The sequence below is a fragment of the Rattus norvegicus genome, chromosome 3 (genome assembly GCF_036323735.1).
Source record: "Rattus norvegicus strain BN/NHsdMcwi chromosome 3, GRCr8, whole genome shotgun sequence".
Classification (NCBI taxonomy): Eukaryota; Metazoa; Chordata; class Mammalia; order Rodentia; family Muridae; genus Rattus; species Rattus norvegicus.
Window position 1 is genome coordinate 64,789,852 of NC_086021.1, and position 24,305 is coordinate 64,814,156.

General features: G+C 42.4%; 1 protein-coding gene across 51 annotated transcripts in view; it reads right to left on the reverse strand.

Annotated features, from left to right (window-relative positions):
• Positions 1-3,132: 3,132 nt before the first annotated feature.
• The window catches only part of Baz2b (bromodomain adjacent to zinc finger domain, 2B), a 241,564-nt gene continuing 220,391 nt past the window's right edge, over positions 3,133-24,305 (reverse strand). For 42 of the 51 annotated variants that reach the window (XM_063284041.1, XM_063284024.1, XM_063284011.1 and 39 more), the window contains 11 exons: positions 23,374-23,518; positions 17,674-18,326; positions 16,867-17,143; positions 16,543-16,698; positions 15,846-16,006; positions 11,607-11,917; positions 11,079-11,214; positions 7,217-7,363; positions 5,395-5,660; positions 5,155-5,298; positions 3,133-4,535 (listed from right to left, as the gene is read on the reverse strand). In XM_063284041.1, the coding sequence (XP_063140111.1) occupies positions 4,382-4,535; positions 5,155-5,298; positions 5,395-5,660; positions 7,217-7,363; positions 11,079-11,214; positions 11,607-11,917; positions 15,846-16,006; positions 16,543-16,698; positions 16,867-17,143; positions 17,674-18,326; positions 23,374-23,518 (2,550 nt within the window). In that variant the 3' untranslated portion in view covers positions 3,133-4,381. The remainder of the gene's footprint in view (positions 4,536-5,154; positions 5,299-5,394; positions 5,661-7,216; positions 7,364-11,078; positions 11,215-11,606; positions 11,918-15,845; positions 16,007-16,542; positions 16,699-16,866; positions 17,144-17,673; positions 18,327-23,373; positions 23,519-24,305) is intronic. The other 9 variants (XM_063284046.1, XM_063284045.1, XM_063284047.1 and 6 more) reach the window with 3 other exon arrangements.

Here is a 24,305-nt window from a genome sequence, read left to right on the forward strand (position 1 = left end):
CAAATGATGTTTTCCTGAAGCAGACTCAGGTGAAAGGGTGTCGGATATAGCAGACATGTGAAAGGACCGAGGAGGAGGAAGTATGAATATGACCCCACAGACAGTGGGAGACCAGCACTGAGCTTTGGTTTGGTTTGTTTCCCCTCACTATTCCTCACTAAAGACGCGCATGTGTATTGGTTCGCCATACACATAGGGTTATTGAGCTCCAGAGGTTCCTGTGGCAGCTAGCTGCTTCTGTGGCCTCTCCTTAGGGTGGCTGGAGAGCCTGACACTTTCTTCAGGATTGAACTACAGCTGCCTGGTGTCTGCCTGCTGAAAGGCCTGGACTGTTTGTGCCTGGGGTCTGCTTGCCTTGAATCTTATTTGGTGTTTGCTACGGGACTGAACTGCTGCCAGAGATCAAGCTCTCCCCAAAGAACCATGGCTGAACGTGTCCACTCCCCCATATCCTAATAACTTTTCTTTTCCGCCACCTCTGCTGGGTGCTGGGCTAGGGGAGGTTGACCCTTTCTTCCATGGAGATTGCCTAGACTCACTTCTTACCTTCCCCAGCTCCCCGCCTCACAAATCTCTTACACTTCTCCAGTGGAGGTCTTTAAAATGAGCACACCTTTGAGGAACGTAGCCTAGGAATTAAATGTATAACAATGAGCAAATGACTCAGCACAGGTTTCCTTGTTCAGAGAAGACAAAAGGCTGGGACAGCCAGTTTCCTGCAAGAATGTGGGGGCTGAACAGAGGAGAGGAATATTAACATATCCATATTAATATAACCGTTAGGTGCGGTGTGGTACGCGCAGTCATCCCAACACTGGGGAGGAGTAGTCAAGAGGACACAGAGACAGGGTGGGAGGCTTACATCAGTATCAGGACAAACCTTTATACTCTTGAAGAAAATTACTGTTCGCTACTAACTGATATTGGATTCAAATGAAAAAAAAGCCATTTTGCACATGCAGCCATTTTCTCAAGTTTAATAGTACCTATACAGGGGTTGGGGATTTAGGTCAGTGGTAGAGTGCTTGCCTAGCGAGCGCAAGGCCCTGGGTTCAGTCCCCAGCTCGGGGGGGGGGGGAGGGGGGGAGGGAAGTACCTATACAATTTCACCCACTTAATCATTACTGTTAGAGACTCAATGACTGTTAATTTGCTGTTGATGATATTATCTGGGTTTAATAATTGTGGACTGACTGGTTATTCTCGGCTAGCCACTATTTGGGTGATCATCTGAGGCTGAACCTGAAGGCAGGCTCATTACTTAAAATGTACAGGACACTTAGAAAAGGTTAGAGCTAAAGCTAGCATGTCTTTCTGGAAGTGTGCTTGCTGTGCACAGGTAAAGATGTCCCTGGTAGGAGTCCTGGGGTATCCTCCTCTGCCCGTCACTGGCTACCTCTGCCCAGTTACAACAATGAACACCGGTCCCAGGAGCCAGTGTCAAATGTCCTTCTTCCAGGGACAGCTTATTTATTCACTTATCTTACTTCCTTGTTTGGTTTTTGTGTCTCCAAATATAGCAAAAAGCTGGCTTTGCAGTCATAATCCTGTCTTAGTCACTGACTATTAGGATTACAGGTGCGGCCTCCATGTTCATGGTATTTTAAAAGGAAAATGTTTGCTTTTAGAAAACTGCTTTGTGCATACAGATTTAAGTATTCTCTTATTTATGGAAGCCCTAGAAACTGGACGCGATGTTGTCTCAGACAAGTTAGCCTGTGCAGCACAGCCCCCTTGGAGGGAGACCCCCACAGTCCCTTCCGCCCAGTAGCGCCCCACTCTGTTTCCATATGGATGGTTTTGACCAAGCTCCCTGTATCTGCTGAACAGAAACAGATTTATATGACTGTGGATGTTCAGAGATCCCCACAAACAACCTAGAGATTCTAGAAAGTACTTTTAGCTCCAAGTATTTCAAAGCAAGCGACATTTCCTCAGAAATTTTTACTTTTCCTTTACCGTGTGAAAAGCAGTGGCCATGGGCATAACTCGGCAGTAAAACATTGGCCTACCATGCAGTCTCTGGTTCAATTGGCATCATCACCCCACCCCCACCCGGATGCCCCCACACAGAGGCATGCTTGCAAACAGGAGCATGGGCTGCCTTGTTTCTCTCCTCTCCCCTCTGCTCACTCTGTGTACACCATGCTTCTTCTTTCTTTCTTTTTTTCTCTCCTTTCTTCCCTCCCTCCTGCTCCCTTTTCCCCTCTGTAACCTTCTCTCCCTGTCTCAGTACATAGATCAGGCTCCCCTCAAACTCATGGAAGTCCATCTTGCTTCTGCTTCCTGAGTGCTTGAATTAAAGGTGTGCACTACTATGTCCAGTCTTTTCTTACTTCCCGAGTGTGTGTGTGTGTGTGTGTGTGTGTGTGTGTCTGTCTGTCTGTGTGTGTGTTGGGGGGGGATGCGTCTTCTCCAGTGTGCCTGCCTATCCCAGATGTTGATGTTAATTAAGTCTCATCTTTTATCAAAGCTTCCTACCTTATTTTCTGAGTCCCTCAGCGAACCTCACATGGATACAAGTGAGCTTGCCAGGGCTGGCTGCTAGCAGGCTCCAGCATCCCCTTGCAGTTAGGGTTGCAGAAGCACCACTGTGCTTGTGGCTTCCACATGGGTGCTGCAGATCTGAACTCAGGTCCTCATGCTTGAGCAACGAACACTGTCCCGCTAAGCCCCAAGCCCATCCCTGCCTATCTCGTTCACTAGTGGCTTTCCAGCTCCAACTTTGGCCCACTAAGACTTACAACCAAGAATCTCATGGCTTAATTTACACGACTACCTGAGTTATGTATCAAGAAACAGCTATTTCTCATATCCTAATGCTTTCATGTTAAAACTGTGAAACAAAACTAGGTCCAGAGAAATGTACATCCTCATAAAACTCTGAGCTGCTGTGGCTTTAAGTCAAGCTCTGAACTCAACCTGCTGCTCTCTGGGCCAATACACACGCTAAGACTCTGTAAAACACCACACTTTAATTAATGCCTTTGGAGCAGAATGCATGTTCAAGTTCATTGAGAAAAAACTAAAACAAAACACCACCACCAAAAGCCCACCCCGGTTGTAAACTCTTATTGTATGTGTGCATAGTATATAGTAATGAAAAATAACACCCCTTAAAAAAAAGAATGCTACCTTTTCCACAACATTTTATTTTAAATAAAATTTCAAGTACTTTTACATAGGTACAAAAGAACTCTGATCTATGTGCCTCCAACAGGCCACACCACACAGTAGATAAAACACAGTGGTTACAAATGTCTTGTAAATTTATTTCTGAGGCAAGGCAGATGGGAGGGAAGTGTCTCTATGAAAAAATACTGTGTGTGTAGGAAATCGTCACGATTTTATTTCACATGGATACAAATGATTATACTTTAATTTAGGCCCTGGTGGCTTAAAATTATATAACAAAATAGAAAAATGGAAAACTGCTATCCCCTACACCCTGTTTCAAAGGCAGGCACTACCAAGATTCGGGAGACGCCACAGTGTCGGTGGAGGATAATTACTGTACAGGTTGTAATTACCTTCAGACTCAGATAAAATGCTACAGTCCTTCTAAGGCATAAACAATAATGTCTCCAAACAATATATACACATAATACATATTAAAACAAGACTCGATATCAACAATAATGAACAATATGTACACGTCAATTTCCACTACACAAGTGATGCGCGACATATATATATTTATATAAATGTACTTGTGACTCTACAGCAAAGTTCGTTTTTGGTGCTTTCAGAGCACATCAGTGTAAACAGTTTAACTTGGCTTTGTTTTATAGTTTAAAACATTCCTTGTTGTATTTTCAAGATTTAAAGCAATTTTTCTAGTTCTTCCTTTTCACAGAAAACGAAGATTCTGGATGTGGTTTAATCATAAATAATTCATAAAATTAAATACATTCACTAAAAAATAAACTACAAAGTAAAAAAATGAAAAATAGATATTTATTGAGAGGGAAGGGAGACCCATTCCCCACATTAGAGCTCTGGTGTTGGGCTATTCAGTGCGGTTTGATAGAGTTTCATTGCTATTGCACTCTAACACCCTTTCCTTGGAAAAGTCTTTGGGTGCGCTTGCTTCCCTGTTCTACCTAGATTAGTTGATGAATCACACAAACCAGCGACCAATGGTCTCGGCTGCAGGAGTGAAGAAGCCTCTAAAACTGGTGTCATTCTGCTCATCCTTCTTAAATATATGTGTGTGTATGTGCACATGTACACGTGTGTACATACAGACATACACACATACCGATTTTAAGGAAAAAGTTAATAAGCATGTGCCTTGCACATCTGTGTGAATGAAGTTCACATCGCTGGTCTTGTTTGTCCTTGTTCAAAAGGAAAAAAAGAGAAAAAGAAGATTATAACTTCAGCTCACTTTGAAGGTATCTGTCCACTTTTTTTCAAAGTATTTTCGCATACTGTGGCCAGCTCTGCCTATGTCCGAGTCATCTTCATTAAATGTTTCACAGTTGTCAAAAACAAGCCTGACGTCTAGAGCAAAGGTCTCAAAGTTGGGATACCTGAAAGGAAACACATCGTTAAGAAAGCTTTCAGGGCTGTGGATGGCACACAGAAGGAAAAGAAGTTAAACAGAGAGAGGAGAGCTAAGGGAGCGGGAGCGGGAGCAGGAACGCTAGCTGGTTGCTGCGCTTGACTCCTCCCACAGAGCGCCGCCCACCAAACCACACCTGACGACATTCATTACGCTCTGGGCCACGCTGCATTAAAGATGGTCAGCATAACAAACCAAGTGCTCTCTTGGTCATAAAACTAGGTATTTTCCAGGACAGGCATGGAGCCACATAGTTGTGATCCCAGCATTTGGTTGGTGGAGAAGGGGAAAGGTCAACGAGTCTGAGGCCAGCATGGGCTACAGAGTAAGACAACAGCAACAAAATGTTTTTCAACTGCCCTGTGTTTCCCACATCTCATTTACTACCTGAGTTCTTACCGTTCTGCTGGAGGCCTCTACAGATCCCTCTACTTCCCTAACTCCTCTGGCCAATCCTATCCCTTAGGCATCCTGTTACCTTCATCCAAGTGTTAATGGAGAAGAGCTTCCGGTCTCTACATGCCTCAGGTTATGTCATCTGCTAACCTCCATCGTCGATACTGACTGAACAGAAGTGGATTACTTACTGTCCATTATTTAGTTTTTCTCTAATTGTAGAAAAATCCATAGGCTTCTTAATAACCTTCCTGTAGCCGGGTACGAGCTTCAGGTTGACCGGAAGCAGAAAGGGCCAGGCGTCCTCATGCGTTTCCATTTCAGTCAGGATCATGCTGAAGAACACAATGTTGGAAATCGGTACCTAGGCCTCGGATCGGCCCAAACGAAATGGAGGGCCACAACAATGAAGAGGAAAGGAAGGAAGATACCTGCAGAGAGCCAGGTCCTTGCACTCTTCTTTTTTCGGTTTCTTAACGGAAGTAGCACTTTCTGCTTTTGACAAGTGGAGGGAAGTGTTTTCCTCCATTTTCCTCTTTTTGAGATCTTTGCTTCCTCGTTTGAGTGAACTGCTTGTGGAAGTGGAGTCTTCGTCTTCAGTGTCCCCAGCGACGTTTCCTTTCTTGCTTTTCTTGGATTCATTTGTCTTTTTTCCTTTGATATGAATTTTTTTAATTTTTATACTCTGACCGCTTGCCTTTAATTAAAAAAAACAAAAGGTAAGTGGGGTATAGAAAACAGCTGCTTACAGATGTTCTGTCACTTCAGATCTTAAATGTTTTCAGAGCACAGCACTCGCAGGAACAAATGTCTGGAAACAAAACCACAGAGGGAGGTTATCAACAGGAATGCTAAGGGGATACAAAGTCAGACAAATGGGAGCATGAAGTGCCAAATAAACTTGATTTTTAAAGTGATCAAATCTACAAAAAATTATTTTCTAGATAAAGAATGAAATGTATTTGTGTTGAGAAAAGTTTTCCAAGTTGTAGTTCAGAGCGCAGGAAGAGACAGGGAGAAAAAAAAATGTATTTTTTAAGGAAAATGTTGAAGTAGCATAAAATAGTCTATATCTTACATGACAGTTATTATTCTGTTTAGTAATTAAGGAAAATAACCAGGGCCATGAATCTGCCAGGGCCAGCATGGTTTACTTACTGAGAGGCAAAGGGCCAAACCTGAGACACAATCTAATAATGGGTGACTGACCTGTTAAGTCATAAGGGAGGGAGGGAGACACTGACCATAATTCAAGGCCCTGTGTAGAACAGAACAGCACTGGAGTGACGGAAGGAGTACCTAGGGAAATGCATGCTTAGAGCCGCACTCGTGCACAGGAGGTCGGGGTGGCCAGCATTAGGTCACGTATGTAGTTGGAAGAGTGTCAGATGTAACGAATGCCCCCAGTCAGGTCTTCTACAGACTCCTCTCCACACACTTCCTCTTCCTTACCAGTTAGTTCTGAAATTAACTTTGTTCCTTCCTCTTGGACTTTATTGTGGTGCTAAGGACTGAACTCAGGGCCTTGAAAATGAAACAAAACACTGTACAGCTTGGCTAAAGCCTTAATCCCTCCTCTATGGAGACAGGGTCTATTTGTGTAGCTCAGGCTGGCCCCACATCTATCTTCCTGTTAGTGGCTCAAGAGTACTGGAACTATAGATGTGTGTACCACACCCAAGCCATTTCTTCCTAATTTATCATATTTATATATAAATATATATTTTTACTGCTCTTTCTCTCAATTTGCAGGTTCCTATTTTAAATGTGACTTAAAAATGACTACATATACAGGTGTTCACTATCACCTGACCTAGACATTCCCCTGCAGGCCATGTATCCAAGACACAGCTGTTACAAAGACTGGACATGAACAGAGAGAATCATTCGCCGTATCTGGAAGGTAGGAACAACTCAGATGTTCATCAGCTGATGGATGAATGAGCAAAAAGTAGTAAATCCATAGGACACAGTATTCTCCCACTATAAAACATGCTGAACTAGGCCGGAACATGAACTTTCAAAGCACTGTGGTTAGGAAAAGAAGGCAGACACATTGTATTTCTGTAAAAAGGCTTCCAGTATTGAGAGAATGCTCTGGAACTGAATAGTGGTGATATTATACAACTTTGAATGGATTAAAAATTAATAGACTGTTTTAAAGGTGAATTTTATAAAATGTGATTTATATCTTTAAACAAAACAAGCCACAAAACTGGTAATTTAAACAAATTAGTTTCCTCCCATTCTTACCTTAGCGATGCAAGCTGGACAAAACCAGTCCCCGTCAGGAATAGTTGTAATCTTGGGCCTGTGGCAGTAGGTATGGCAGCCTTTGTCACAGCCGTCACAGAGTAGCAGCAGTTCCTCATTGTCTCCCTTTCGACAGATCTGGCAGTACTACAACATACAAAACCCACTGAGATCAGTGTCTGCTGCGAGTACTGCGTGCTGGGCTGTCAAACAAATCATGACTCCTCACTTCCATTAGTAATGAACATTCCGCTTGCTATCAAATACAGAATAGCCACACACATCTATGTATCTCTCGTTACACAGAGATGGACCACATGACGGGGCGAGCAATCTTTTGTGGTAAATGCACATTTCAGATTCACTGCATAGAACAAGGCTAAAGGTGGGATGCTTTCACACACCAGAAGCATGTACACATCAACATATGAAGTCATCAACATGACGTCAGAGCACACGAAGCAATGAGGAGCTTTAGTGCATGGGACGTAATGTTTCATCTTTGCTTATCTTATTGTCCTTATGATATTCTGAGAAGGAAATAAGAGAGTAGTTTTATTCTGAGAGAGAAATGACAGAATAGTTTTTAATATCAAAACTCAGAAACTTGTATTAGTGTAATTATATATACTAATAAGATATTCCTAGATTGTACATTATCTGTGCTGTATAACTGACTAAAAAGTTGTCTGAAACAGGAAACTTTGAAAACCAACCAGAGTCAATTTTTGCCACAAATATAGAAAATGCATCTCATAAAATTATCTCCAAGAAAAGAAGAACAGAATAAAATAATTTACAGTCATAACTTGTTTTTTATAACTAAAAATAATTTTTTCTTTTTTATTGAAAAATGTGTAATACCACTAACTACTTTAGTATGAATAGAGAAGTTTCAGAATGAGAATGGAAAGTTGCACAGGTCCTGGGAGAACGGTGACCATTACCCTTGTCTGAGGTCAGGGCAGTCTAGTCATGATAGAAAGTGCCCTGTAATCAGGATTGAGATGGGGTTCTCTGTGTATCCCTGGCTGTCCTGAACATGCTCTGTAGACCAGGCTAGCCACAAACTCACAGAGGTCTGCCTGCCTCTGCCTCCAAGTAAAGGGATTAAAGCCCATGACCCAGCAAGAGTAAATACTTAAATAGGAACTAGTTTCCATTAAAGTTAGATAGTTATAATCACAACAATTCAAAATGGCTTCCTTTAAGTTCCAACACACTATATCCTAGCCTGGTGACACAGCATGTACCCAAAGATACTGCTTGGAACTAATGGAAATGGAGCACACCCGTGCAAGAGAACAAATGTAAAATCTACCCAGTGAATGGCTCAGGGCTGTGTACTGGTAAGATAGCATGTCTGTAAGGGCACAGCAGTCCAGTGTAGTAACCCCAAAGGCGCTTCCTACTGGGTGGGCTTTCTGAATCCACACCACCGAGTAACTTAAGAGGGCGTTTCACCAAATCTATGCTCCAACTTTAGAAACTCTTGCAAAAACACTTACTCAGAAATAGCATGTGTAAGGTTATACTTAAATCTGTAATAGTAAAAATTATATTTATGAACATAATTTTCTGTTTACTGGAAAAACATCAGAAATACTATAAAGTCTACATGACATCTCACGCCCAATTTAAAAATATTAAATCTTCTCAGAGAAAAGGTATCATAAATATATATAAAATATACAACTTAATTAAATATACAATTTTATAGAATATAAAACTTCTAGCACTTTGAAAACAGTCACAGTAAAAGCTCACAATTATGATGTGAAAGCATGCACATTGATATTTGTTTCAACTCCTTTGCTGCAAAAGCAAAAGCATATGTAGGCAGAGAATCACCTAGAAGCAGACCAGCAGTTTCCTCTTTCCTGGTAAGCTGAGACTGTTTTTAAGGATACTGAGTACTTTAACACATTTGAATTTATTGTGAGGACACTTATGGGAACTGACACTTACAAAAGTACTTCTTAATCTGTCAGCAGTAAACCATTATCATTATCACCCATCACCATAACCACCACCACAGCCACCACCACCACGGCCTCCACCGCCATCTTCATTTGCAGTGCTGAGGGTAGACCCAAGACAGTGTGCACACCAGGGAAGTGCTAAACTGCTGAGTCACGCCCTCAGCTGCACACTCTGTGGTGATGAATATTTTTAAAACGACCCTTGCGATAAGGCTACATTAAATGGTGATACGTGTGCATTACTAATGTGGGAGGGCTTATGAATTTCAAACTGAGAAGGTGCAGGTGTGGCAGTGCCTGGTTCTCATTTTAATTCTTGGGTGGCAGAGGCAGGAGAACTCTGAACTCAAGGGCTAGCCTGGGCTACAGAGTGAGCCTGCCTCAAAAACAAAACAATAAAAGAGAAGTACACTAACAGAATCGAGCTCATGGTTTCTTTGTTTAGGTTTATAACAAAACTGACCGTTGTGATGTCAGAGGGGGATAAAAAATTTTATGTGTCAGTTTAATGTAAGCTCAATTCATTGTTTTTATTCACTGTAGTCTAGATTTCAACAAAGACATTTGCCCAAGGAGATTACTAAATTTGCTTTAATAATACTTTTAGGAGAATTATATTTCTAATTTTTTTGGAGTAAATACACTTTAACTTAAATATTTTTATGTTTGTATTTAATAAACATGCTCTCAGAAGAGCTACACAGTCCTTTCAGGACTATGGTAAATTTAATGAGCTGAACGTAATGCCGTAAGTCTGGACGCACTGCAAAACAGTGCTGATTCAGATTCTACACATCTTTAGGAAGATATGAAAAACCACAAGACACAAAGTTTACTTTATAAACTGCATATAAGGCCTGAGCAGTCTAAGCTCCAGGGTAAAACTGAGCAAAGGAATGCTGGAGTCTGGGGAGGGGATGCTGGGGTCTGGGGAGGGAATGCTGGGGTCTGGGGAGGGGATTCTGGGGTCTGGGGAGGGAATGCTGGGGTCTGGGGAGGGGATTCTGGGGTCTGGGGAGGGAATGCTGGGGTCTGGGGAGGGGATGCTGGGGTATTGGGATCTCTTCTTTCCCTAGGAATGACTATTTCAATAACGGAATTTTCACTTTTAGCTCTTCATGAAAACAAATCTCAAATATTTAAATTTTGAAGCTGGTCTTTAATTCAAAAGCAAGTATTAAAGTAATTCATAAAAGTCTATACATTAATGTGTATTTCTATGTATGGAACTTAAATAGGAAATAGGGCACTTTCTACATGTTTTAAAACACCTGTCTGTTTGAAAGTAAGTGACCCATAGCTGTTGTTTTAAATGTTGGCATTATGATGCCGGGCACAAAATGAATGCTCGCTGCCCAGTAACCAACTGGGCATACGAAGATGAAAAACAGTTCTAACTTTAATGATCAGGAGAAAAAGTTCTCCTGTTTATGCCAACCTTGTCTGACGCAAACACTACGTCTGCGCTCTGTACTGAGTATTCTGGTCAGTATAGAGAAGTAAAACAACGAAGGCATGATGGAGCGGAGAGGCCAGTGGACAGAGGCTTACAGGAGTGAACAGCTTTCAAATATTTACATTAACGACCATTATGCTTTGTGCGATATGAGGCAACTTGTTAGAATCATAAACACGTATTAAAAGAAGACTAAAACAAAATCTAAGCAAAGAGAAGACAACATATTTGGCAGGTTGCTACATATAAAAATCTCAGGGTAAGGGAAAAGTAAGATTATATGCTATTTAAGAATTAGACATACTTCCAAGTACAGTATACATCATTGTAACAGTAGCGTAATATATAGTTAGGAACGATCTGGAGGTGGGGAAAACAAGACAGAGGGAATCAGTCATAGTATTTCTTAAATAAGAACACTTACAACTTTCATAATTGATTTTTCCCATGCTATTGATCTCTGTAACTGCTGGATGCACAGGGCTACCTGTGCAGCACTGCGAGCCTCTGCTAACGCCCTTCTCCAGACCCTGAGCCCTGGAGCAATGTCCTCTTCAACTCTGCATTGAGATATAGAGAAATTGAGTAGGTCACAGCCACATTTATGGTCACTGAATGTGAAACAATCATCACACTGAAAGCCAAGCGATGACAAAAACATGTAACAGCCAATAAGTATAAAGTTTAAGCAACTAAATCTGATGTAGTGCACAGACTGGCTACGTGCCTTGAAGCTTAGTCACAACCAGATAAATGGAAGATCACTTTGCAGGATTATCAATGCACATAACAAAAAAAAAAAAAAAAAAAAGGTTTACAAAGCACCATGCAAATAGCATGATCCACGCGGATCACAGACATACAAGAAGATACATAGATAACAGGCAATAGAAAATAGGCTCCAATTAGCAAAGAAGCACAATAATTTGTCAAGTTAATCTCAATAACCTACCCGTCACCATCACCACTAATGGATGGTGCAGGAGCAGGGACAGTAACTGTGCCCACATTATCCAGTTTGATCTGAATGGTGGTACTTAAGGGGCTCTTCAGATACCTTCTCTCAATGTTCCGCTCCAAATCAGCCAGCCTGGTTACAGCTATATCTAGGGGGTTGTCACTCTTCCGTGCCAGTGCATGAGCACTGTTTTCTTCGTCACCAGTAAGTTCTCCATCATGCTCCTTGGACAACTTAGTAAATGACTTATGTTCAAAATATACCAAGTCCTCCCTTTCTGACGCAGGCTCTGGACACATCCAACCCTATACATCAAGAAAAGAATGTCATTCCTGCTTCTCCTGACAGCATTAGAGGGGTAAGTTACCTTTACTTAGGCTCAGCAGCGACCACCAGTGGCTCTCAACAATCTTTACTACAAAGGTTTACCTTGTGTTTCTTATGCTAGGTTGAAACAGGAACAAAAAGGAAAAGCAGTTGGTGAGAAAAGTGTCTGAAAATTAACACTGGTTATATAAGTGGTAACATTCAGCAAAGGACAGCAAGGTTTAGACCTACAGTTCACTAAGGCATGCATAGACTGTGAAGGAATGTGGGGGCGGCCTGACTGCGTGCCCCATGTAGGGCCACATTCCCACCAGTTCCATGAGCTCCCTGCCTTAGCATATGCAATTGCCCTTGCCCTGAAGTGCTTTCCTGTCTTCACCCAGGAAGTCCACTCACTCTACGGCTCTCCTGTCAGGCAAGCATTCCCTGAAGGAGATCCTTCCCTCAACTCCTGCAGGGGTGACGTCCTCCTGCTAAAAGCTCCCCTGGGATCCAAACCGCTGCACAGCCTTGCCTTCCTGACAGCACGGTGATTCCATTAACCTTTCCCCCATAAACCTCCCAAAAAGGGCTGGAACCATGTGAGCCTTTACTTGTTGATTTCCAGCACAGCGATGGGCACTCACAATATACATAGATTGAATAAATGAAGTGTCTTATAACCAAGCTCGTTCACACTGATCCTCTGTCCGCAGTTTAAAGGTTACCTGGCTTTAACAAGTTCCCAATCACTGACATTCAAATACCTGAATCTACAGCTCTTCTCACAGCCTGCTTGGACACCCACACTGTGCGTTCACTGTGCCTCGCTCCTCTCTAAACAGTGAGTTTTCAGTTCCTGGTGCTGTTCATGCTCCCACCTCTTACTGCACTCTTTCCTGGTTTCTGCCTGACAAGATCTCACTCATTTTACACATCTCAACTCTTCATAGCTTCCAAATACCCAGCAGAAACCAGTCCCCTCTTTTAAAGTTCACATGCAAAACTATACTTCTTTATGGTTAGTTACTGGACTGCACCTGTGTGCCCACACCTTACCTTCCTACAAGGCAAGCCTTCTGGGTACTAGAAGCACATTCAATTCAATTACTTAGTATCTATGGTCTGATAAAGACCAGCTACTGTGCCAAAGTATTATTAAAAAACAGAATGAATTCCTTGCAAATTAATCTTTTTAGAAACTATTAATTTAATCTGTGCATTAGGACCAGATCTCCTCCTTTATCTCAACAGAATATTTATGTCTAGAAAAGAAAAAGTTGGGGGGGCACGTCCAGTGTCATGCAGAGCTGAAACAGAAGGGGTTGTGAGTTTGTGGGCCGCAAGCATGAGGCCCTGGCCAAGGCAGAGAGGATACACAGGATACACAGGATACACAGGAGTGTCTTATATGATAACGGTAATAACTTATAACAAACCCTTCCCACCTTCTAAGAGGGAAGCAAGATTGCTAAGTAACAGAAGCCTTGTGAGTGCATTTTGATTTCTGCAAGGTCCCTGGAAGACCACATGTGCATGTGCTGACGTTCAAATGTCACTTTAGAAACGACCCTTGGTGCCAGTGCCCAAAGGTGCTTCATTCCATTTATTCTGTTTAAAAATATGTGATAAATTAGTTGATTACTATAAACTTGTGAGATTTAGAACTAGAAAGGAAACTCAATGCTTTGGGTAACGGAGTCTGACTGAAGTAGTTCTGTGCGCTGGAGAGTACAGTCAGATGAAGCTAATAATAATGACAAAGATAAACGCGAATTCAGCTTTGATGAATCAGAAAAATACAACATGTCAAAGATGTTCAGAGATGTTTTTGGCGTGGCTCATACTTAGTAAAAGTCTAGGGGTGGGGATGGTAAAGACGACCAGCAGTTCAGAGAGTGGTAATGGAGACAAAGCCAGAATAAGGACAGAAAGTCCCATGCAAACCTGTGCACATCTCCAGATAAAGGTACAAATTAAAGAGCTCTGAGAGAGAGGTTGTAGACCCTCACGCTTCTTAGGAAACACCATTTGGAAACCCCTAGGAAACCATTTCAGAGGACTCATGATGAAGGGAAAACAACAGGAGCCAGGAGAGCTATCTAGGGCGGGAGTAACGGGACTTTAGCATGCTCGACCACCAAAGCTAGAGTCAGACGTCCCACAACGCACAAAGAAAACATCAACGTTGCTAAAGATGCAAACGAGTATGTTATAGACCAACATCACGGGTCACTGTGCCTTCATAATGCCAGGCTCCTTGGGCTAAAAATATTGTCTTACACACACACACACACACACACACACACACACACACACACACACACACACAGAGTCTTCAAGAGATACTACAACATCTCATTATTTTTATCACTTTTTCATCACTTAAAGACAATTTAAGACTAATAAAACTATAATTCAGTTCTCAAAATATTACAGCACCATTCACAACCAGCTTAAAAACAACGGGATGCTAAGATACATTACTTAAACAACAAATTCTACTCATTTTAGCTGCCAAGAATTCTAAAATGTTCTAACTACAAACATGGGCATGAAAGCCAGTGATGTGGTAGGATCAAGCCATCCAGTGTGAATGGTCCAGGCCAAGCTCAACACGCTTTCCCAACTCCTGGTCCGCTAACACCGGCAAGTTCAAATACGGAGAAGGAAAATTAAAACCACATGAACAACAAGTAGTAGTCGAGGTAGGGAAAGTCAGAGCATGGAGAGCAGACGCGGTGTGCTGGGAAGCAATATTTAACACACAGGAAAACCTCTGACATTTCCTGGGCCCACAGCCTGATAATTGGTGTTCGTGCTAGTAATATTGTGTCACCAAGACAATGCAAATTACACTAATTATTCTCAATTTAAGGAGGCAGTGAAAGGCATAAACTAGCAGATCCAACAAACATGTTTTAAAAAATTTATGGCACTAAATGGAATAATTTTCACTTCTCCAGAAAATTAACTTGTGTGGAAGAGTGCCTTTGTTGAAGATGCCACATAAACGAGGCTGTGGATGGTGTGCAGACTGGGAGGAGATGTGCAGGTCTACAGCACAGCAGCATGAGGAAGTGATACATTTGCCAGTAATTATGTTTGTGGCAGAGAAGGGAGATCATATTAACTCTGGAAAATGACAGAATTGGGAGACCTTGAGAACTAATTATGAAGCAAAATTTAAATTACTGGGCAGGACAGGATTATGCCTACATTTTCCTTCTGAATAAAGTATAAATAGCAAGTGGAGTGACAGAGTCCCCAGTCTGCAGGTTTCTCTGCTTAGTCAACACGCAGGACCTTCCACTGCCCCCTCTTCAACCCTACGTACCTCGTGCACAGGACGAGCCTTCCTTCTGCCTCTCTCAGCTCTGACCAGATAAAGACCTCAGAGCTCACGAATGTGCGCTCAGGGAGTGTCTGCTTGGCTACAACACAAGTCCTAATGTCTGACATGCCTTTGACCTTAAATTGTACAGAGTAAAACTGTGACATGTGACAGTTATAACTGAGGGGATTCTAGGTCTCCCATGAAACACTACAGTAGGACTCTGATAAGATTTACAGGGAAAACTGTATTCCTCATGATGAAAACAACAATTCGCTTAAGGTAAAGAACTCCACACCAGAAAATATTTCTGTGACTACCATTGAGGAGACCACGAGCTGTAGGAAACCAGCCTATACTACTCAAAGCATGTAGTTTGCACACGTTCTTTGCCACGTAAATGAAGATTGGAGGATTATTTATATCGAGCCTGTTTCTTTACCTGGAAGATGGGAGAAATTCACTCAGGACTGTTTTGAGAATTAAATGAAATAATGTAAAATGTCTAGCACAATAACGAGTTTTGACTGCGCATATACTAAATTAATCACCCTCCACTACCCTACACACACTCTGTACCACGCCAGCTTTACCTTCACTTGCAAGCTTGCGGATGCAACCCTGCGTTCCAGGTCCTCCACTTGCTGGAGAATGCTCAGGTCCAGCTCCATCGCCTGCTCTTCTACCGACCAGTTCTCCACTAAATCGCGCGTTACCTGATTTTCTTCATTCTCATTTAATTCAATAATAGCAACTACATTTGAAAAGAAATCAGTTATTAAATTTATTTTTCCAATCCACCCACAAAATGATTTCTTTCTCTAAATAAGTGAAATGCTAGGGACCCTATGTATATCAACTTTTTTAGACACACAAATGTACTTGTGCACATGCAGGGGGTTCACCGCTGAGTAAGGACTCGTCTAAGACACAAGATAGCACGTGGACAGGCACTAAAAGTGATAAGTAATAAGAGAAAAGCAATCAGCCACTGTTAAGCAGCATTTAAGTATGTGTGTGTGTGTGTGCACAGGAGAGATTCCTCAGTGCCAAAAAGAATGAACTGTTCATCCATGACTTGACTGTGATTCTCAGCATACAAATTAGGTGCCACCCGTACGTAATTCGAGCTCAGGGCAATCCAATACCTCTGGCCTATGCATAAACATCCTTACCAAGAATTAGAAATAATTTGAAAAAAAAAAAAGTAAAGACATATTAAAACATTTGAGGGTAAAAACAACGAGTTTCACAATGCATTAGGACGGCAGGACGCTCTCGGGCACACACCGTCCTTATTCTTGGCACAGGCGTGAGTAATGTAGTCCAGGTGCTTCTGCACTTGCTTCTGCAGGGCCTTTTCCCGTAGCCCTCGGAGGTGCAGCACCTTCAGCAACGTCCTCAGGTCCTCGGGGTCCATGATTCTCCACCAGCCGAGCTGCATCTCTGCATCAAGACAGTATTTACACGGTTTATATGATTTTGAATAGGAAATAGTGACATAAAGCAAATCTCAGGATTTGTAGCCACACAGATCCATCGGAGATGCATTTTCAGATGAGGAGCTGTCCCCGAGGCACAGCAAGGGGGTGCAGGCCGTCGTGTTGGACCCACCTTCTGGGATAGGCTTCGGAATAGGAAAATCTACTGGTTTTGCTACTTCAACAGCGGCTGGTGTGGCGGTGGAGGCCTTTTCAGCTGGAGGGATTGGAGATTCACTTTTACTGGAAGCAACACTGGAATTCAAGAATGAGCTGCTACCATTTCCTTCTGGCAGTCCCAACCCTGAGCCGAGACCAGGCAAGGGTGATGTAAATGGGACACTGGAAGTGAGCACACCAGCAGGCCACCCACAGAACTGAAGTCCCATCATAGACACACCACTCTTCACCTGTGAAACAAAACGTTCCAAACTCAGTTCAGGGCTCTGAGGGTAAGGGCACCTGACACTAGGTCTGATGGTCCAAGTTCAGTCCCTGGGGCCCACATGATGAAAAGAGCCAACTCCTGAAAGTTACCCTCTGACACATAGTAATAAAATATTTAAAAAATGTTACATGATAATAAAAACATTTAAAAAACAAAATACCAATTAATCTAAAGAGCTGGAGGAATGTTTAGAAATTATTTTTCAAATTCTAAAACTCTATTTACCAGAGAAAACCTAAGCACATTAGCAACAATGTTAACGTTCATGTTATTTCTGTTCCCCAGGAGTAATGACATGTTAGCTATCCTGCAGCTGTAATGAATTAAATGTTAAGGTCGACTTAGACACTGTTAGTCATCAGCAGTGCCAATGAAGGAAGCCTGGTGATGGAAACCCTGGGCTTCCGATTGCAGGCCTGTTAGGCTGTATTACCTCTGTAAGCTAACGGTTCCATGAAGTGCTGTCACGTGTGCTTTCTCGGCATTACTAACCTGAAGAGGTGACAGAGCAAACGGGTTCAGTCCGGCCGGGTTCTGAACGGACGAGGATGCGAGCAGTGGAGCTGGAGCAGGCGACGGTGACTTAGATGGTGGCTGAGACTGAGGAGTCACCGAACTGGCGGACAGGTCAGCGTGGGTCAGGGACGTGTCATCACAAGGTGTTTTTGGCAAAAGGCTAAACCACTGCCGGTTCTTTTCAGTCAGCGTTTTTAACAGCTGGTCATTGGGGAGAGGACTGTAGAACTTCCCACAACTACCAGAGCCCGAGCTGAACAGACTGACGTCTGTCTTCCCCACGGGGCTCTGTGCCGCTGCTGAGGGAATGCTTCCCAGTGCATGCTTCCCGCTGTTCTGATGAGACAGTGGGCCCCCATTTGTACTAACGTTCACTTTTGGGGGAGTCATAACATCTGACTCGGGAGGCATTTTAGCTACCTCCAAAAGCTTGCTTAGCTTGGAGAACGAGCCCGGTTTCTGAAGAAATAGATTCGTGTTATCTTTCTCTTTCAGGTCGTCCTTCTGCTCACAGTGATCTCTGGTGGGACAGTTTAAAGTGTCTGTAGAAGTCTCGAACACTTCTTCTTTGATCTGGAGACTCTCGGCCTTTTTAAGCTTTTCTTTTTCTTTTGCAATTTCTTCTAGGCCTACAAAAGTGAAAGATGCTAGTAAAGTAAATTATTATACAACAAACCAGGCACGGAGTTAAACTTTATTAGTCACCAAATCATATGTATACGTCAGCAAACCTCTAGATTACCTTATATCCCCTATGTTTTCTATGGGATTTTTTTCACTCATTAGAAACGTAGTATATATTCATTATAAAAATTAAAATACAGGGGCTAAGGAGATGGCTCAGAGGACAAAGATGTTTGCTGTGCAAGTATGTGGGCAATTCTGAATCCCCAGCACCCACATAAAAGAGCAGACATATATGACCCTGCACCTGTGGAACTCAAGTGTCGGAAGGCAGAGTGGGTAGCTCCTGGGAGTCACGGGTAGCAGAAACCGTGAGCTGTTTGCCATGAACCTCTCAGCCTATGTAATCTGAAAAAGGGAACCCAATCTACACTAGCTATTTAAGTTAATTGAGACTATGTAAACATTTGGCAGTATTAATAAATATATAACTACATCGTACAATTTTACATTTATGTGATTCTAAATGGATGACATCATGGCTGATATGCCAAGAGACCAAGCAGAGCATAACTGCCCACTATTAACAACACATGACATTTTCTTGAGTTCTTTGTATATTTTGGTTATTAGCCCTCTATCAGATGTAGGACTGGTAAAGATCTTTTCCCAATCTGTTGGTTGCCATTTTGTCCTAATGACATTATTCATTATAAAAATTAAAATATAGGGGCTAAGGAGATGGCTCAGAGGACAAAAATGTCCTTTTTGCTTTACAAAAGCTTTGCAGTTTTATGAGGTCCCATTTGTCGATTCTTGATCTTAGAGCATAAGCCATTGGTGTTTTGTTTAGGAAAATTTCCCTACTGCCCATGTGTTCAAGACTCTTCTCCACTTTTTCTTCTATTAGTTTGAGTGTATCTGGTTTGATGTGGAGGTCCTTGATCCACTTGAACTTAAGCTTTGTATGTATATGGTGATAAGAATGGATCGATCTGCATTCTTCTACATGCTGACCTCCAGTTGAAACAGCACCCAAATCACCCTATTAAAAATGGGGTACAGAGCTAAACAAAGCATTCTCAGCTGAGGATTATCAAATGGCCAAAAAGCACCTAAAGAAATAAATGTTCAACATCCTTAGTCATCCAGGGAAATGCAAATCAAAACAACCCTGAGATTCCACCTCACACCTGTCAGAATGACTAAGATAAAAAAAAACTCAGGTGACAGCAGATGCTGGCGAGGATGTGGAGAAAGAGGAACACTCCTCCACTGTTGGTGGGATTGCAGACTGATACAACCATTCTGGAAATCAGTCTGGAGGTTCCTCAGAAAATTGGACATTGAACTGCCTGAGGACCCAGCTATACCTCTCCTGGGCATATACCCAAAAGATTCTCCAACATACAACAAGGACACATGCTCCACTATGTTCATAGCAGCCTTATTTATAATAGCCAGAAGCTGGAAAGAACCCAGATGCCCTTCAACAGAGGAATGGATACAGGAAATGTGGTACATCTACACAATGGAATATTACTCAGCTATTCAAAACAATGACTTCATGAAATTCTTTTTTTTTTCTTTTTTCTTTTTTTCGGAGCTGGGGACCGAACCCAGGGCCTTGCGCTTACTAGGCAAGCGCTCTACCACTGAGCTAAATCCCCAACCCCTCATGAAATTCTTAGGCAAAGGGATGGGACTAGAAAATATCATCCTGAGTAAGGTAACCCAATCACAAAAAAACATACATGGTATGCACTCACTGATGATTGGATATTAGCCCAAAGCGCAGAACACCCAAGATACAATTTACAGAGCACATGAAGCTCAAGAAGAAGAAAGACCTAAGTGTGGATGCTTCAATCCTTCTTAGAAGGGGGAACAAAATACAGGAGAAAATACAGAGACAAAGTGTGGAGCAAAGACTGAGGGAAGGCCATCCAGAGACTGCCTGGGGATCCATCACATATGCAGTCCCCAAACCCAGACACGATTGTGGATGCCAAGAAGTGCATACTGACAGGAGCCTGATATAGCTGTCTCCTGAGAGGCTCTGCCAGAGCCTGATAAATACAGAGGCAGATGCTTACAGCCAACCACTGGACTGAAAACTGGGTCCTCAATGAAGGAGTTAGAGAAGGGACTGAGGTAGCTGAGGGGGCTTGCAACCCCATTGGAAGAAAAACAATATCAACCAACCAGACTCCCTAGAGCTTCCAGGGACTAAACCAACAACCAAAGAGTACACATGGATCAACCCATGGCTCCAGCTCCATATATAGTGGAGCATGGGCCTTGTTGGGCATTAATGGGAGGAGAGGCCTGTGGTCCTGTGAAGGCTTGGTGCCCCAGTGTAGGAGAATGCCAGGGTGGGAAGGCAGGAGGGAATAAATGGGTTTGTGGGGAAGCACCCACATGGAGGCAGGGGATGGGGGTTTCCAAAGGGGAAACTGGGAAAGGGGATAACATTTGAAATGTCAATAATGAAAATATCCAATAAAAGAAAAGAAAAAAACAAAACAAAACAATACATGATATCTATTTTCATTGTTTTATGGGATGTATTTTCACATGTGGATATTTTTCAGATCTATTTTCTTGGGCAAATTCTTTACAATATGCAAGCTAAGCTACATGCTATTAACAGTTCTTGAAGCACAGTTCAAATTGTTCCCTAGAAGGTTTGGATCAACTGTTCACCAAATACACTCCTACCAGAAGCACATCAGAGTGGCTATTTTCCTACATCTTTAACAAAATCCTAGGCTGTCAATATTGTTTTGTCTTTGCCAATGCCTAGGAGGTAAAAACTACCCCGGATCACATCTGATCACCAGGGGACTAAATGTCCTTTTATGGTTTATCATTTCTCTATGAATACCAAATGATCCAGTAGGTTTTCCAGGACTCTTAAGACAATATTAGATTTATTGTATCAGAAAAGTAACAGACTTTCCAGTTAAAATGTTTAGCCATGAAGAATGCACACAGTAAAGTCATTCTGCCTATCCCCAACCTTACTTCTCCTCAGTAGTTGTCATGTTTAACCCATTCTGTGTATGTGCAACTTCCTTCCAGAAACTACAAACATCATTTAGCATCTAGCTTCTGGCGTTCATAATTTTTCATATTAATTTCTTATTTTTTTTTTTGGTTTTTTTTTTTTGGAGCTGGGGACTGAACCCAGGGCCTTGCGCTTCCTAGGCAAGCGCTCTACCACTGAGCTAAATCCCCAACCCCTAATTTCTTATTTGAATGGCTTCACATTTTACATTGTGAGTATGCATGTGTGTATACATATATGTGTATGTCTGTACTACTTATGGTTTGTGGTACTGCATAAACAGAATCCTATAAACTCTTGTGCAATGTAGGATAAACTCCCAAGTCCTTACTAAGGCCCCAGCATTCTACAAGATCTGACAGAAAACCCTTCTAATCTCCATACCATTGGCCTTTCTCCTCACTTTCTGCTTCTCAGTGTGTGGGGACTTTTCTTCAGGGCCGTTGTGCTTTCTGATCTCTTGCAGAATAGTGTTCTATCTCCTGGTTCTTGTCTACAAGAGCTGTGTCTGACCACCCTATGTGTAATAGGTTCTCCCGACTCATCTTGGAATACCGTCCTCCTTTAGAGCTCACCACTACTCACACTGATCTCTCTTTAACCCTCCCCTGTATGTGTCCAGTGGATTTCAAGTCAACAGCTCTACTTACCATGGGGCCGCTAAAGATGAACCTTAATAAATATCCCAGTGATGACTGTGAAGGATAGAGTTAGAGCCACAGCTATAACGCAGCGACAGCGCTCCCGGGGCATGCACAAGGTGCCTAGGTTCAGTCCCTCAGAGTGGGGGAGGGTTGTTTAACTGTCTCTGAGGCTCTGGTGAGAGCGTGACACCAAGTGTATCATCTGTCACCAGGTCTCTATAAACATTTGAAAGCATGCAAATACTTCTCTTGGCTTAGCTTCGAATTGGAATTGATTCTATAGATCGTACTAATTCTTCTGAGCAGCTCAGACATTAGGGACTAACTTGTGAAATAACCACAAGTAGCTTATTCACCCAAGTCCTTGCTGGCTGTGAGCCCAGAGTCACAGAGTCACCCCTTGAGTCACATCTGGGTCGGAAAGAAAATGTATAGGTAAAGGATGTTGTCTGGAAAGGTGAGGAGTTTTTATTTAAAAACAGTGGTCCATAAAAACATGTGCTCACACTTTCTACTGTCTTCTCCATGGTTGACCAATTCTCTCCCCAGTGCAGAACAACAACTCTGTCCTTCCCTTCCCTTCCTGAAAAGGTCTCGTCATGGAACAGCTCAACGTAGTCTCCAACTCTCAGCCTCTCAAGTGATGGGATTATAGGCATGAGCTGCCTGCCTGGCTGTGCATTGTGCTTTATAATGCGTGCCTTCTAAAGCACCTATTCTTTAAGACGTGTTAACCTCTGTGTACCACATGGGTCAAGAGCCACACCCTGGGACCTATAAGTCCTGTCAGAATTTTGACATTTAGCAGTGATAAGCCGGGGCGTTCTGAAAGCGGAGCTCAACAAGCTTTCCTAAGCACATTCTTTTAAGCTGGATCATACCATTCCTGAAGGGGTGGTTTAAAGAGGAAATATCAGAAGTGAGCACTGACACAAAACCCAACAAGGGAAGAAGTTAGGTGCTCACAAATGTCAAAGATGGACAAGATTTTAAGCTGACGTGAAGCTCTTAAACTTAACGTTCTGCTGTTCTGATAGGGCGACGCTTGCTCTGAAGGAGAGAGCACAACAGGAAGAGGCATCCTGCAACACATTCCTAAGAGTAATGATGTGAGGATGGCGGCCTGCAGTGCAAGACTCTCATATGCTTGGCAGTCAAAGAAAAGCCACGGGCAGGAGGAAGCCCGGACCAGTGAGGATGGCTTCAGGAGAACGGGAACTGAACATTCACTACACTCAGTCATAAAGCACTCTTTATTAGGGAAAGACAGATACAGAAGAAGCAGCAAGCTTTAAAAAAAAATCACAATATCCCATTTAGGAGATCAATAGTTCCTACCTTCACCGCTTTCCATGCCTTCTACAAAAATCCCTCCACACTGAGGAAGAATCCAGTATCTGCGTCGGTATCGGTCCTGGCCAAACATCATCGAGCGTAATGAGTGAGAAGCATCAAAGAGCTTCCGTCTGTACTGGCTCTGTTGCTGTGAAAAAGCCGTCCACATGATTACATCATAGACACTGAGTGCCTTACATGTCCATAAGGTACTTTACATTCTCTACACCATCCTACTGCACAGCAAAGGGGAGACATGTTCCGTTCCCAATACAAGGATCATTCCAAAACAAAGGAGGGTAAGAAGCCTTAGGTTCAGGTAGGGCTGAAACGGGAAGTCTCATTACCAGGGTCTCTTAACGATACTATGATAGTATACGCCATCAAACACTACTAAGCCAAAGCAAATAGGCCAGTTCCAGTGCATTCCAATAACACTTCTATATTAGTCAATTGTGCCCACATTTGCTTAGCTTTATACACATGCTTCATCAGCAATGACTAATTTCTGACATACAGCTGCATTAAACACAGGTACAGTAGGATACAGGCTTCTCACAGTACTTAAAAACTGTTCTGCCGTGAGTCTGAAGGAGGGAGGGCTCCGAGGGAGGAAGGAGGAAGAATTGATGGGATCATCATCACAACCTCTCCACACATTTTCCTTATAAAAAGACTCATTTTAAATTGTATCCATGAAAAAATTGTATTCATGATATGAAATGCAGATTATAATTTTAATAATACATAAATATACAGTTTATAAGTCTAATGTAAGCAATACATAAATACACAAATGTAAAATGAAAGGCAAATAAGCAAACTATCACTCTGAAACACAGAGAAATTTGAGTAATAGGTTCCAAGAGATCACACATCTCTTTACTGAAACCTTAACTGAAGCACCTAGAGCGCTTCACACATTTGGATAAGCA